We start from the raw sequence: 15353 nt of genomic DNA, 5'->3' as shown, positions 1-15353 counted from the left end.
AATGGACATTTGGCAAAATGAAAATTGGAACGCATCCATTTTGGGCCTGAGACCTTACCACCACCCATTCATTTAGCGGTAATGTCTCACACATTAACCAGGCAGTAAACGTCAGTGCGCATACAATGCCGATTACCGCCCGGTTAGCGCCACGTGCTGGAAAATTTCCAACACACATAATGGGCGCGCATAAAAAATGAAATTACTGTCTAGGCCACACAGTAGCCAGGTGGTAGTTCTGAACTGGTATGCATTGGGCGCACTTGTAGGCACCTATGCGGCTTAGTAAAAGGGCCCCTAAATCCCAGTTCTTTGCATCATTGTCTCAGCCATGTATTGAGACTCCAGAGCTCTACCTGCCTCTTGGGTCCTATGCATGGAATAGGGATTGTTTCTAAGAATGCTACCTGGGAGGTTTTGAGTTTCCATTTTCTGCCTAAGATCCTAAATTTGGCTTCCAGAATCTTCTTCCCACACTTTCCTATGTCATTGATACCCACATATACAAAGGCAGCTGGCTTCTCCTCAGCACTGTTTAACATCTTATCTAGGTGACATGTGAGTGTACTAGTAAATGTTTAACAACAGGCTGTCTCTCCAAAAAAACAAAACAAAAAAACTGGCGCACCTAAGAGTTGCTGCCCTTCCCTTACTGTGCTCAAGAGGAAAGACACATGCAATCAGACCCCTTCTCCAGCTCACACACTTAAGGGACCGATCTCATGCATTGGTGTCCTCCCCTGCCACTCGCAATCTGGTATCTATGGTACCTCTCCTGTACTTTTAAAAGTTTGTCTTACCACGATCTGTGCATTGCTGGCATTCAATAGCAGGTTGCTTTTGACAATCCTGAGGGCATTCCTGCAGCTGCGTCCCACCCTTGCAAAAGGAAGGCCTTGGGATTGTCTGAAGCAGCCTGCTACTCAGCAGTAGCTGCTTCTGCCAATCATGGGGGCCCTTCTTTCCTTCAGCTGCGTCCCGTTCTTACTGAAGGAATGCTCTGGGATTCACTGAAGCAGCCTACTATTGCTGAGAGTGCTGGCACTGCATAGATCATGGCAAGAAAAACTTTTAAAAGAAGAGGAGAGGTACTGCATTGTGGGTAGTGGGGTGGGGGCGAACAAAGAGGGAGAGAGGTGCTGTATGGTGGGGGGCAAGGAGAGGGACAGGTGTTGCATGGTGGTAGGAGGCAAGGAGGGAGACAGGTGCTGCATTATGGGGGACAACGAGGGAGACAGGTGCTGCATTGTGAGGAGGGGCAAGGAGGAACACAGGTGCTGCATCATGAGGGCCAAGAAGGAGCACAGGTGTTCCATCGGGAGGGGGATAAGGAGGGAGAGAGGTGCTGGACAGGGAGGTCAGATAGGGAAGAGAGAGATCCACTGGGGGGGGGGGAGGAAGTAAGGGGGTGTGGAGAGGGAAAGAGGTGCTGGATTTTTTTTGGGGGGGGGGAAGGAAAAGAAAGGAGAGAGGTGCCAGGTCCTGTGAGGAAAGAAGGAAGAGGGAGAGGTGCTGGTCCTGAAAAGGGGAGACACAGCAGGAGCAAGGGAAGAGAGAGGGGCTCTTGCTGCACCCTGGGTGGGAAGGGGGAGGGAACGGAGTGGGAAGAGAGAGGGAGAGATGCTGCCCAGAAGCAGGGCTGCTGAGAGACTAGGCTGGGCCTGGGGCAAGGCCGCCCTGCCTCTGCCCCCCGCCGCTGTCACCCCCCCCCTCCACTGCTGCCGCCCCGTCACTCCCCCCGCTGCTGCAGTCCGCGGTTTCACCTGCCTGCCTCCACGGCTCCAGGCCCCCTGCACTCAAGATGGAAGTCGCAGATCTACTCTTTTCTGGTCTTCCCTCCCTGTGTCCCGCCCTCGTCTGATGTAACTTCCGGTTTCCGCGAGGGTGGGACACAGGGAGGGAAGGCCCGAAGGGAGGCGATCTGTGACTGCCGCTTCGAATGCAGGGGGCCTGGAGCCAAGGAGGCAGGCAGGTGAGACCGGGACTGCAGCGCCGGTGGCCTGACCCTGACACCGGGCCCCCCTTGGAGGCCCGGGCCCGGGGAATTTTGTCCCCCCCTGCCCCCCCTTCTCGGCGGCCCTGCCCAGAAGAGACAGACAGGAGGAAAGAAAGAGAGAGAGATGCTGGCACATGGGGGGGGGGGGGGGGCTGAATAGGGACACAGAAGAATTATGTTGCACAGGGCAAGAACAGAGAGACAGAGATGAGAGATGCTCAGCATGGCAGGAAGACAGGGGTGATGCTGGGTCACATAGGAACACAGAGAAAAGATGGATGGTGGACACAGAGAAAAAAAAGTGCCAAATGGATGAGGAGACTATGGCAAGACAGTTAAGAAAGAGGAAAGCAGGAACCAGAGACTAGGACTAACATAATAAGAAAAATAAAATGACCAGACAACAAAGGTAAAAAAAATAAATTTATTTTCTATTTATTGATTGGAATATGTCAGTTTTTGGAATGTGCAACTGCCAGAACTAGTTTTAGACATGGCTGGGGCCTGCGAGCAAAATCTCACTCATTGGCCTTCAAATCTCCAGCACTGCGGTGGTAAATCTCCAGAATTGGGATGGGTCACCCTTGACATCTCTGCCTAAGGCACATTCACCCTTTTACTCTGCCTCCAACCCCCCCACCCCATGGCACACTCACCCCTTTTGCTATCTCCCTCAATTATGTATAAGAATTTATCAGAGCTTTTTTGTAGTTTCATATGGTTGATCTTAGCCCTTCTTTGGAGGAGCCTGATGCATCTGTGTCCCATCCCCCAATCCTGCAAGTCAGTACTTCTTGACCTAACTGGTCAAGCAATGTACCAACAAATTTCTTCTTGTATCTTCCAAGCCTAGAGTTTTGAATAGGTAAACAGCACAGAGTGAGACTCTTCAGCACCAAATATTCAGCCTCATATCCCTAAGGGTGAATCGATCTTTTCTTCCTCTTAGAGTTTCATAGTAATAAGTTAAACCCCAGGGTCAGTTCAAGGCACTGGCTCAGGGTTCCAAAAGCCTGCCTCATCAGCTCCCCTCCCCCAGGGCTGGTCTTAGCAATTGTGGGGCCCCGTGCAGACCAGTTTGGTGGGGCCTCCCTGTCCCACCTAACCCTGCCCTCACTAGCCCCACCCCTTGTTGACAAGATGTGTTTTAAACATTTTTTTTAATTTCACATTTATTTTATTTATTTTTTAAGATTTTGCTCACACCTTTTTTCAGTAGTAGCTCAAGGTGAGTTACATTCAGGTACACTGGATAGTTCTCCGTCCCAGGCAGGCTCACAATCTAAGTTAGTACCTGAGGCAATAAAGAGTTAAGTGATTTGTCCAAGTCCACAAAGCAGCAGTGGGAATTGAACCGACCACCTCTGGATTACAAGACCAGTGCTCTAACCACTAGGCCACTCTTCAAATCAAGCAAAACTTGTACAGAAAAACTAATTCAAATATGGACATTGCTACTATAGGAACCCTTTGGGTTTAAAAAGCAAAACCATGTGCACGTAAGGACTGGATAAATGAATTAAAACAAATCCCCTTAATATGTAATACTTGGTAGCAATAATGAAACAGTGATTGAATATTCACATAGCAAGCAGTCTAAGCCAACAGATTTATTTTCCACTGAAAATAATTAACTTTGTATGAACTTGGCTGCTAATAGTGTGCTTAACTGGACAATGTTGGCACATTTAGACTAACTCTGGACAGTTCTGCACGAATGAAACCCTTCCCTCATTAATCAATACCTTCTCTGTGAAATAGTAATGATAAAAAAAGGCAAGTGCATTTTTGTAATATACCACTGCATTCCACAAAGCAAAAGGAGCAAGTTCCCACATGCCATCTTTTTTTCTTTTGATGTAGGCACCGAAAAAAAAAAAGATTTTAAATGATCCCAGGTTTCAATCTAATTCATGTTTAATGTGGGATAAAATGCCATAAATAAGTAAATAAATAGATAGATAGAAACTCTGAATGTTGAGCACCTAATTCTCATAACATGATGTCTGTTTAGTGGTCCTTTACCATGAGAAAAGAAATCTCTGCACGAATATAATAGTACTAGGGTGTCCCTTTAACCAGCCCCTCCAAATGACAACAGTAACCTCCCCTCACCATCCCTTTAACCAGCTCCTCCAAATGACACAGATAATACCTTGATTTCTTTTTACAGTATGGTCCCCTCCCCACCCACCTACCTATTCCAGACCTCCTTCCCACTCCCCCGAGCCGCAGAGTACCCTCCTGGCATATACCTGAAGCAACCCTGGTGGTTTAGTGGAGTCTTCGGGGCAGGAAAGATTCCCAATCTTTCCTGCCCGTTACCGACGCTGATCCTCTAGCTGCCACATCTTCTTTAAAATGACTGCTGAGACTTCCAGCGGCAGCCTTGCATGACTTCAGCACCAGTCCCAAAGTCTTCCTCCCATGGTCAGTTCCAGTTACATAACTTCCTGTTGCCGCAGGGGTTGAATGCGGTGGTGGGAAGGCTTTGGGACTAGCGCTGGCAGCAGTGTGTGAAAAACTACCACTAGTGGCAACCTCTGGAGGGGAGAAAGACACCTTTACAAATAAACACGAGGTGGGGGGACTAGATGCCGGACCATGAGTGTGTGTGAGAGAGGGATATATACTCTCTCTCTTCCCCTCTCCCATTGGTTATGGCAAGGAGAAAGTGACCTGCTATATAATAGGTCACTTTCTCCTCTTGCACCAACTTAGAGCCAACTGTTTATGTGAACTTGCTGTGCAGGGGTTCACTTCCTCCTCTTCTTGCTGCACAAGCTGCAGAGGGCTTAACAACTGTCTTGCAAAATTAATAAAAAATTTACAACTGGCTCTGGCAAGCTGGTGCAAGCCGGATCCAGCACACCAATTGGTCTGCCTCTTTCGCACTAGACAGGCAAGTGACCGAGTGATCATCACACTCAATAGCCATCTGGCTCTCTACATGCCCAATAATCAAATCTAAAATTAAAACGACCATCCTAACCATTCCATTCTGAGTAGAAGCTCCCTGAGACACTTCCTTGGTGTGAGAGGATATTGCATTCCCTGAAGAGGAGAACCTGGCTAAAAGATCCTTTCCTGCTTCACCAAAGTGATGCTTTTTCTTCGACTGAACTCTCTCCTCGAAAGCAAACAGAGGCTGCCAGACTAGACATGGAACTTCTCTATTATGCTTCTGTAGGTCTCCTTTAGATATCTGTCTGCCTCAGCTTCTCCATCTGATACTCTAGAGCTCAGACTGAAAGCTAGGAGCTCTTTGCATTGAATGTACACATTTGTGCTCTCACCAACTAGGAGATGATCATACATGTGATAGTCAATGCAAAAGACTGGATAGTATGTATCTTGCTACTGCACCACTGTTTGCATTTTAGTATTGGTGAATTGTGTAGTCATTTAAAGTTGGTAAGGGAGTAGGGATGCCTAAACTAATATGAAGGGCCTTAAAGTATCTGTGGTGAAGTTTGAAATCTACACCTGGCATTGAAGGGAAATCTGTTCTCTGAGGAGAGAACCTATTCCTGGAGAAGAAAGTGCATATGTGGAGTGGAAGAGTGGGAGAGGTCTGGGGAAAAAAAGAAATATGTTTAGTACACAGGAGGTAAGTGCTACACCATATGACCTACCTGTAATCAGCAGGTTGGCCACCAATATTTAGTGGCACTTAATTAGGCAGTGCTGCTGAATATCGGCATTAGCCAACCATTTTAAATTCGGGCAGGAGAGAATCGTTATGGGGGTGGAGTCAGGAAGGAGCCAGCAGGTATATGGGTTCTGGCGATAAGGGCAGATAGGACCGCACAAAAGACAGTTCTAACTTTGCCTGCTTAGCTATCAGGGTACCAGCATTAAATACTGGCTGGCAACTGCATAGCTTCCTGATTGTGGTCAGAATCTTGTCTCTGCTCCCCTCCCTTCCCCTGCTCACAGGCAAGAACCAATTCCTTTCTGCTCCCAAAAGAAGAACTCCCTCCAGGCCTCCACCCCAATCACAGTGGTACTTACAAGAGCACCCCCAGAAGTTCCCCTCCTCAGGCCTACCTTCATATTCCATGGTTGCTAATAGTCTTTGGGGCAGGAGCAATGCTCACTTGTTCCTGACCATGCTGGCTGCAGCATCAAAATAGCTCCTACAACCTTTTAGTGGTAGTCTCATGGTACTCCTACACCAGGCCACCACGGAATATGACGATAGATCTGGAAGAGCCCTTCTGGGGTTGGGTGGGGGTGGCCAAGACAGCCACTCCCCTTGGGGGGCATGAGTGATGGCGCTTTTCTTGGTTGGGGATCAGAATTGGAAGGAGGGAGGAGAAGGGAGAGGTTACTAATTCCCTTATACAGGTCCCAGGCTTGCATAAATGTCTTACACAATTCCCAAGTGAATATCATCCGGGACCTGCATAAGTACTGGTGGCCAACAGCAGTCCGGTCAGACCCAGATATTCAAAGTCAGTGCCTGGACATGGCCTGGTATTGAAGATCTGGGTCTAATTTAGCCAATGATGATCAGCACATAAAAATGTTGACCACCATCAACTGAATGTCCACTGGTATGTTTTTATCCTGCATTTCTGGAGATTAGAATAATAAATAGGAATGACTGAAATCCTTGTTGTTTTAGGATCATATTTGAAAACTGGTTTGAATTAGGTTTCTCAAAGTTCAGTCCTTGAGGGCTGCAAACAGGCCATATTTTCATAATATTCCCAATGGATATGTATGAGACATGGCATGCATACTATCTTCACTGAATGCAAATCTCTTTTATGCATATACATTAGGGATGCCTGAAAATCTGGCCAGTTTGCAGCCCTTGAAGCCAGCACTTGGACGTCTGATTTAGACAGAGACATCTCATAAAATCAAAAAGGCTGTTTCAGTGTATATTGAAAGTTATTTTTGTATGAGATAGAATAGTAAAGTGTTAACATAAATACAAATTGTCATTTTTATATGGTCTTAAGCAAGTGTTTTACAGTATATAACAGAAGCATCTTGATAGATGAAAACCTTTCTTTTAATTTACAGGGCAACAATGATCTTTAGAAGATAACTGAATTTCTCAGAAAAATAGTTGCAGGTATGAAAGACTAAGAAACAAAGCATTATATTTGCTTGTACCTAAACTGTTATTCCAGTCATACTAATTCATGCTTCTTAATAGATACTTACTGGAACTCTAGATTTAGATGAAGAAAGAGTTGGGGGCAGATTCACAGTTTGGATTCGGGAATGTGACTTTGATGCAGATGGCGGCTGCACAGAAGTAGAAGCTGATATATGTCCTGGACCCTGCATATCCTACAAATGAAATTAGACAATTACAAACGACTGAATAAAAAGGTAGGGCCCGATATTCGGCTGGTTGTGATCAGAGTTTTGCTGACCGCTGGCAACATTAAATCTGTAAATTCAATTCTGGGCCATGTCCGGGCACTAGAATTGAATTTACATTTTTCTGGAGCAGGCTAACACATAGCCAGTAAAGTGTAATATTAACCGGCTATGGGTTACCGCATAAAGATAGGACCGCATAAAAAGTCAGTCCAATTTATACAGTTATCTTAACTGGTTAAGCTCCGAATATCATGCTGACTCCACCCCAGAACACCCCCAAAGTAGCCAGTTTTCAGTTTGTCACTAACCAGTTATTTTCAGCGGCACAATCTTATACTTATTTGAATCAGAAGTCGACATGGCTTAAAGAAGGAAGTTTTTAATAACAGAGCTGGAGCAAGTTTTTCTCTTCCTGGCCCAGCATGAACTATGCCAATACTCTTTGGTAAATATATTTATGTCTTCTGTACAAAAGATGCTATGATACTACCCTTTGCTAGAACCTTCTCCAAATTTCTGGGTTTTCCTAAAGGGAACACTGCACACAGCATATAGAAAAACAGTGACATTCTATCTCCCAGAAAAAGGAGGGTGGCTAGAGATTACTGAGTGAAATTTAAACAGTTCTCAGTGAGGGCTTAATCTTGGGGAGGGCAATGATTGGCTTTGTTTCTTTTCCTATTTAATGTCTATCTGCAACATAGTTATTCAATGTGGAATGTACCTTTTATATATGTGGAAGTAGCAGTGGTGTAGCCAGAAGTCAATGTTTGGGTGGGCCAACAGGTTGGATGGGTGGGCACTAGACAGTGGTGTGCTGGTAAATGTTTAACAACAGGCTCTCTCCCCGGTCCACCTCTGCGCTCCCCCCCCCCCCCCCCCCACACACACACCTGTGCACCTCCCCTCAAAATTGCAGAGCTGGCTATAGCCGGGGAGAGAGCCTGGGGGGAGGGGGAGGCAATGCATTACTCTCTCCAGGAAAAAAAACATTAAATGATCTCAGGTTCCAATCTAATTCATGTTTAATGTGGGATAAAATGCCATAAATAAGTAAATAAATATAAACTTTTAATGTTGAGCACCTGATTCTCAAAGTGGACATGTTCCAATCATTATAATGAAAATAAAATGATTTTTTTCTACCTTTGCTGTCTGGCGACTTTGTTTTTCTGATCATACTGGCCCAGTATCTGATTCTGCTGCTATCTGTCCTCTTTACTCCGTTTCCAGGGCTTCCTTTCCATTTATTTCTTTACTTTCCGCCTTTCTTCTTCATTTCTTGCTCTGGGTCCTCCGTAGACTTGACTGTCCAGTGGATCCAGCTTCTGCCTATTTTCTTAATCCATTTGCAATTTTCTCCTCTCTTCCTTTCCCCTCATCTCATCTCCTTCCTCACTCTTCCTTACCCTCCATCCATGTCCAGCAACCCTCCTCTGCCTCCTGCCCTCCCCTCCATCCACCCATGTCCAGCAACCTTCCTCTCTCCTCTTCCCTCCCCTCCATCCACCCATGTCCAGCAACTCTCCTCTCCCCTCCATCCATCCATACCCAGCAATTCTCTTCTCTCCCCTGCCCCTATTCATCCATCCCCAGCAATTCTGTTCTTGCCCCTTATCCCCTCCATCCATCCATTCCCAGCAATTCTCCTCTCTCCCCTGTCCCCCACCTCCATCCATCCATCCATCCCCAGAAATTCTCTTCTCTCCCCGGCCCCCCACCTCTGTCCATCCCCAGAAATTCTCCTCTCTCCCCTACCCCCCCACCTCCATCCATCCATCATCCCCAGCAATTCTCCTCTCTCCCCTGCCCCCACCTCCATCCATCCATCCCCAGCAATTCTCCTCTCTCCCCTGCCCCCCACCTCCATCCATCCATCCATCATCCCCAGCAACTGTCCTCTCTCCCCTGACCCCCACCTCCATCCATCTATCCATCCATCCCCAGAAATTCTCCTCTCTCCCTTGCCCCCACCTCCATCCATCCATCCATCCATCATCCCCAGCAATTCTCCTCTCTTCCCTGCCCCCACCTCCATCCATCCATCCATCCATCCATCATCCCCAGCAATTCTTCTCTCTCCCCTGCCCCCCCACCTCCATCCATCCATCCCCAGCAATTCTCCTCTCTCCCCTGACCCCCACCTCCATCCATCCATCCCATGACTCTCCTCTCTCCCCTCCCCTCCCACTCCCATCCATGTGTCCAGCGATTATCCTTCACCCCCATGCATCCTTCCCTCCCATTCCACCTGCCCGCCCTCTCTCTGATGGCAGCGCTTCCCAGACGCTGCCTACCGCCGCCACGATCTACCTCCTCTCTCTGTCTCACTCTCAACAGCAGCGGTAGTGATTCAAACACGCTACCTCCTGCTTCTAACCCGCAGAGGAGACGCTTCCAGGTTAGAAGCAGGAGGCAGCGTGTTTGAATCGCGACGCTACCACTGCTGTTGAGAGTGAGACAGAGGGAAGTCGGGAGGAGGTAGATCGTGGCGGCGGTAGGCAGCGTCTGGGAAGCGCTGCCGCCAGAGAGAAGGAGGTAGATGCAGGATCAGCGCTGCCTGCTCCCTCCGCTCCGCTGCTGGGTGGGCCTGAACCCAAACTGGGTGGGCCTAGGCCCATCCAGGCCCACCCGTGGCTACGCCCCTGGGAAGTAGTATAACTTACAAAAACTTTGTCAAAATTAACTTGCATATTTTTGACAGGTGCCATGCCCACCTCTGGTTTTGTCAACGAATCAGTGAAGACCAGCCTTAGCCCTAGCCACTCTCTAGCCAAGCCACACCCCTCCCACCCACTCTCCACTCAAGTTTTGCCCCTCTAGATGGCATCACTAGAGGTAATGTTATGACCGCACTCTAACCACACCCCTTTCTGAAGATGGCAGCCACAGGAAACCCCAAATGCCACAAGAAGTAACATCAAAATCCAAGATGGTGACTTCAAGATTCCCTCATAAGACACAAGATCACCCTACGAACAGGAAGTGACATCAGCAAGACATCTGCCATGAGAAATCCTGTACAGTCATTGAGAATGTGTGGTGTGAAAAACTCTTCTGCCTCTGTGTTTTTACAGTCATCCAAAGTGGCACTGCAAGCTATTTTTGTCTCTCTCCATACCCAGAGCAATATGTTTTACAGCACGAGCATGCAGACACAGAGCAGAAGACAATTTCTCAGCATCTTTAGGTTTCCCCTGTTACTTCCTCTCAACTGGAAGGAGTACCGAAGATGCCTGGAAACAGAGAAACAGATCTCTCTCTCTGTCTTTTAGAGAATGTACAAGAAATAAGAACTACAAGTCCTTACATAGCAATAGAATAAATACACGACCACTGTGTATTTAGTGTGGGGGTGTATGTGTATCTCTCTGTGAGCACCCCTAATACTGATCAAACTCCTTGACTGTGTCTAGGGAAGGTTAATTTCCATTGGATTTTGCACCCCAATCATTTTGAAAAGTTGGCTTCTATGAATACATGGCACTATCCAGCATTAACAATCTGATTACAATATGCCAACTCAGACATTTTATCTCTAAAGCCTCTAGGATAATGTAGAGACATCAAGACTAACAGAAGTACAACAACTTTTGTTTATTGTACTTGAGACAGAAGATGCTGATAAGGTACCCAATGTTCCAGGACAATCAGGCTGTTATCAGAATTAATGTCATGTGTGGGACAGTCAAGGACAGAAAGTACGTCAGCAGTACAGACTACAGCTTCTGATTTTTATATAAAGGGGCTCTTATCAGAGATAGGGGCTGCTGTGTCAACGTACCAACCCCAGGAGCAGACCTGCATTGGACCACCTGAGGGTCAGGCTGACATCTGAAAGACTTCATCAGGTTGTTTCTGCCATGTACTTTTGCAGTGCTCTGTGGGTCAAAGTGACTCTTTGCATGTCAGTCTAGTTGGGGATTTATGTGTGTTTATTCTAAGTTTATTTCTGCAATGAAATGGCTTTGTCTTCATTTCTGTCTTTCTTATATAATGTTTACTGCTATTGTAAATGAATAATTGCTCTATTTTTATAATACTTGGATGTGGAGTTAGTTCCTTCTATTATTTTGGCACAGTGGGCTTGGATCTAAGGACAAGAGGAATACATTTGTAACTGACACTTCACTCACTAATGTTAGTCTTGTCTGGAATCATTATGGCCAGAAATTCCATGTGTGAAGGGAAGGAGTATTCTTGTAGGGCTGTACTACCATCCGCCAGGACAGAACAAACAGACAGATGAAAAAATGTTTACAGAGATTAGGAAAGCTGGCAAATTGAGCAACAGTATAATAATGGGTGATTTCAATTACCACTATAAATTATGGAATATGTAGAATATAATCACCACAATTCTTGAAGATTCTACAATAACAAAAGTGTTCAAGGGTGAATATAGACTCCCAATTATGAAAGATGGTGGAGAAAAAAGATCTCAGTGAAAACCGGACACTCCTCTTTTTAAAGGACACGCCTTTTAATTAGAGAGGGGACCTCCTTAATCATCAGTCTTAAAAAAAACTCCACATGAATTACTTTCATACTCCATATGCCAAAGCACCCTTTCAAACACTCATAGATGAAGACACCGCTTCTAAATACAACATAACGAAAAAACCGTTACTTATCTTGGATGGTGAAACAAACATAGCCTTCTTCCACGTATCCGTGCAGTTTCTTAATGCACTTCTGCACTCTCTTCAATTCCCGACAGGGAAACCCTGTTTCACCACTAAATGGCTGCGTCAGGGAGAAACTGTTACTTAAGCACCTCCGAGTGACTAACGCGCCTTCAATGTGTCCTCTGGTATCAAAGTTGAAATGGCGGCCTCAATTACCCCAATATTGACTGGATAAATGTTACATCAGGGAGTACCAGAGAGATAAAATTTCTAGATTTGACAGCTTCTTGGAGCAACTGGTCCAGGAACCGACAAGAAGGGGAGCCATTTTGGATCTGGTCCTAAAATGGAAAAAGGACCCAAATGAAGAAAATAAAAAGCAACATAAGCACTGGCCAGACAGATGCAAAGTATTAATCAGGAAGGCTAAAACAGAATATAAATAGAAACTTGCTGCAAAGGCTAAAACTCACAGTAACAACGTTTTCAGGTACATTAGAAGCAGAAAGTCTGCGAGGGAATCTGTGGGACTGTTATATCACGAAGGAGCATAAGGGGCACTCAGGGAGGACAAGGCCATAGCGGAGAAACTGAATGAATTATTTACTTTGGTCTTTATGGAAGAAGATATAAGAGATCTGCCTGTACTAGAAATGGTTTTCAAGAGTGGTGAAGCACAGGAACTGAAAGAAATCCCAGTGAACCTGGAAGATGTACTAAGCCAAACTGACAAATTAAAGAGTAGTAAATCACCTGGACTGGATGGCATACATCGAAGGGCTCTCAAAGAACTCAAGCATGAAATTGCTGATGTAATATGTAACCTGTCGTTAAAATCGTCCATAGTACCTGAAGATTGGAGGGTGGCCAACATGATGCCGATTTTTAAAAAGGGTTCCAGGGATGATGTGGGAAATTACAGACCGGTAAGCCTGATGTTAGTGTCGGGCATAATAGTGGAAACTATTATAAAGAAAAAAATTACAGAACACATAGACAAACAAGTCTTGCCTCACCAATTTGCTTCATTTCTTTGAAGGTGTTAATAAACATGTGAATAAACGGTTGATGTAGTGTAGCTAGATTTTCAGAATGCTTTTGATAAAGTTCCTCATGAGAGACTCCTGAGAAAATTAAACAGTCATGGGATAGGAGGCAATGTCCTGGTGTGGATTAGAAATTGGTTATTGAATAGAAAACAGAGGGTAGGGTTAAATGGTCATTTCTCTCAATGGAGGAGGGTGAACAGTGGAGTGCTGCAGGGATCTGTACTGGGACCGGTGCTATTTAACATATTTATAAATGATATGGAAATCAGAATGAGTGAGGTGATCAAATTTGCAGATGATACAAAACTATTCAAGGATGTTAAAAGACGTTCGGACTGTGAAATATTGCAGGAAGACGTTAGGAAATTCGAAGACTGGGCATCTAAATGGCAGATGAAATTTATTGTGGAGAAATGCAAGGTAATGCACTTTGGAAAGAATAATCTGAATCATAGTTATCTGATGCTAGGGTCCACCTTGGGGGTCAGTGCTCAATAAAAAGATCTGGGTGTTGTTGTAGATAATACGCCAAAATTTTCTGCTTGTTGTGTGGCGCAGCCAAAAAAGCAAACAGGATGCTAGGAATTATTAGAAAAGGGATGGTGAATAAGACCAAAAGTACTATAATGCCTTTGTTTCGCTCCATGGTGAATTCAGTTCTGGTCGCCTGTCACAGTTGTACCCATGTTTCGTGCTCTCCTTCCTTTCGCCACCTGGTGGCCAGATCTGGTGGCTGCAAGGGACTGTCTGGTTATTGTCACCCATTCCAGATTTCAGCTTAGTCCGGTCCAGATCTTCTGGGCTACCAGACTTGCTTGCTTGGATTGAACCTACACAGCACCCGTAGTTGCCTGGTGATTGCTGCAGCTGAGCCTCAGCTGCTGCGGGGCTTATTAGTCAGTTGGAAATTCTCTGTCTTTGCACCGTCTAAGGCCCTGGTATGTTGGGGTGATGGTGCACTTCTGCCTAAGTTTGGTTTCTTGTTCAAGTTCCCTGTCTGATTCTGTTTAGTCTTTGTGTAGCTTAGTTTGTACTGTCCTAGTCTTGATTCTTGATTTTATTTCTGTGTCTAGTTCTTGGTTCTCTGTGTTTCTTGCTTAGTGGCTGCCTGGCAGCTTTCAGTCCTAATTCTTATCTGTTTGTGTTTCTTGTTTAGTGGCTGCGTTGGCAGCTTTTAGTCCTGACTTGTTGTGTGTAGCCTGTTGGTAGCCAGTCCTGCCCTGTCCGGTAAGTCCTGCCGGCCACCTGCAGCCAGGGGCTCAACTCCTGGTGAAAGGCGGCCATGAGCAGGTGAAGTCTCACTGTTTGTCAGAGTTCTGCCTTGCCTCTGGTGTGGGATGGTTTTACCTGTCACTGCAGCTCCTCGGCAGTGGTCCAAGGGCTCACAAACCTAGTTCCAGCTTGGAAAATGTGACATCGCTGTATCTCATAAAAGATATAACAGAATTAGAAAAGGTTCAAAGAAGAGTGACCAAAATGATAGGGGTGGAACTCCTCTCGTATGAGGAAAGGCTAAACAGGGGCTCTTCAGCTTGGAAAAGGGAAGGATGAGAGGAGATATGATTGAAGTCTACAAAATCCTGAGTGGTGTAGAATGAGTAGAAGTAAATCTATTTTTTACTCGTTCTAAAAATACAAAGACTAGGGGACATGCAAGGAAGTTACATGGAAATACTTTTAAAACAAATAGGAGGAATTATTTTTTTCACTCAATGAATAGTTAAGCTCTGGAACTCTTTGCCAGAGGATGTGGTAACAATGGTTAGTGTATCTGGGTTTAAAAAAGGTTTGGGCAAATTCCTGGAGAAAAAGTCCATAGTCTGCTTTTAAGACAGACTTGGGAAGCAATTGCTTGCCCTGGGATTTGTGGTATGGAGTGGTATGGAGTGTTGTCACAATCTGGGTTTCTGTCAGGTACTTGTGACCTGGCTTGGCCACTGTTTGGAAAACAGGAAATGGGCTAGAGGAAGCAATGGTCTGACCCAGTATAGCTACTCTTATGTTCACCTCCCATTGTCGAATTTAATGCCGGCAACATCTGCCTTAGCCATGTGATAATGCACTAGCCTCAACCTCTTCAGGGGAAGAGTGTTTAGAGGCCTTGGAGAGAGAGAGAGCAAATAAATAAATAAATAAATGAGGCACAAACGAGCAGGGCAGCTCTGCTTCGGCCTTCGCTATATTGTAGAGCGGTGCTGAATTCTTCTCAGGGGGTCACCATTTTAAAAAAAAAAATAGTGACCATGCTATAGTGGAAAAGCTCCAGCCCTGTGCTGTATGTCAGTGGAGGAGGCTCACAGTGGCCAGAGTGTGTAAATAGTATATCACTGCAGA

The 15353-nt window shown here is 45.7% G+C and overlaps 1 protein-coding gene across 1 annotated transcript in view; it reads right to left on the bottom strand.

Moving 5' to 3' along the window:
- Nucleotides 1-15353, bottom strand: part of CCDC158 (coiled-coil domain containing 158) — a 1152460-nt gene that overhangs the window by 99444 nt on the left and 1037663 nt on the right. Inside the window, exon 30 of the mRNA XM_030192135.1 lies at nt 7178-7306. Within this exon, the coding sequence (XP_030047995.1) occupies nt 7178-7306 (129 nt within the window). The remainder of the gene's footprint in view (nt 1-7177; nt 7307-15353) is intronic.

Source organism: Microcaecilia unicolor, chromosome 2 (assembly GCF_901765095.1).
Source record: "Microcaecilia unicolor chromosome 2, aMicUni1.1, whole genome shotgun sequence".
Lineage (NCBI taxonomy): Eukaryota > Metazoa > Chordata > Amphibia > Gymnophiona > Siphonopidae > Microcaecilia > Microcaecilia unicolor.
This window is presented reverse-complemented; position numbering and strand designations above follow the sequence as displayed.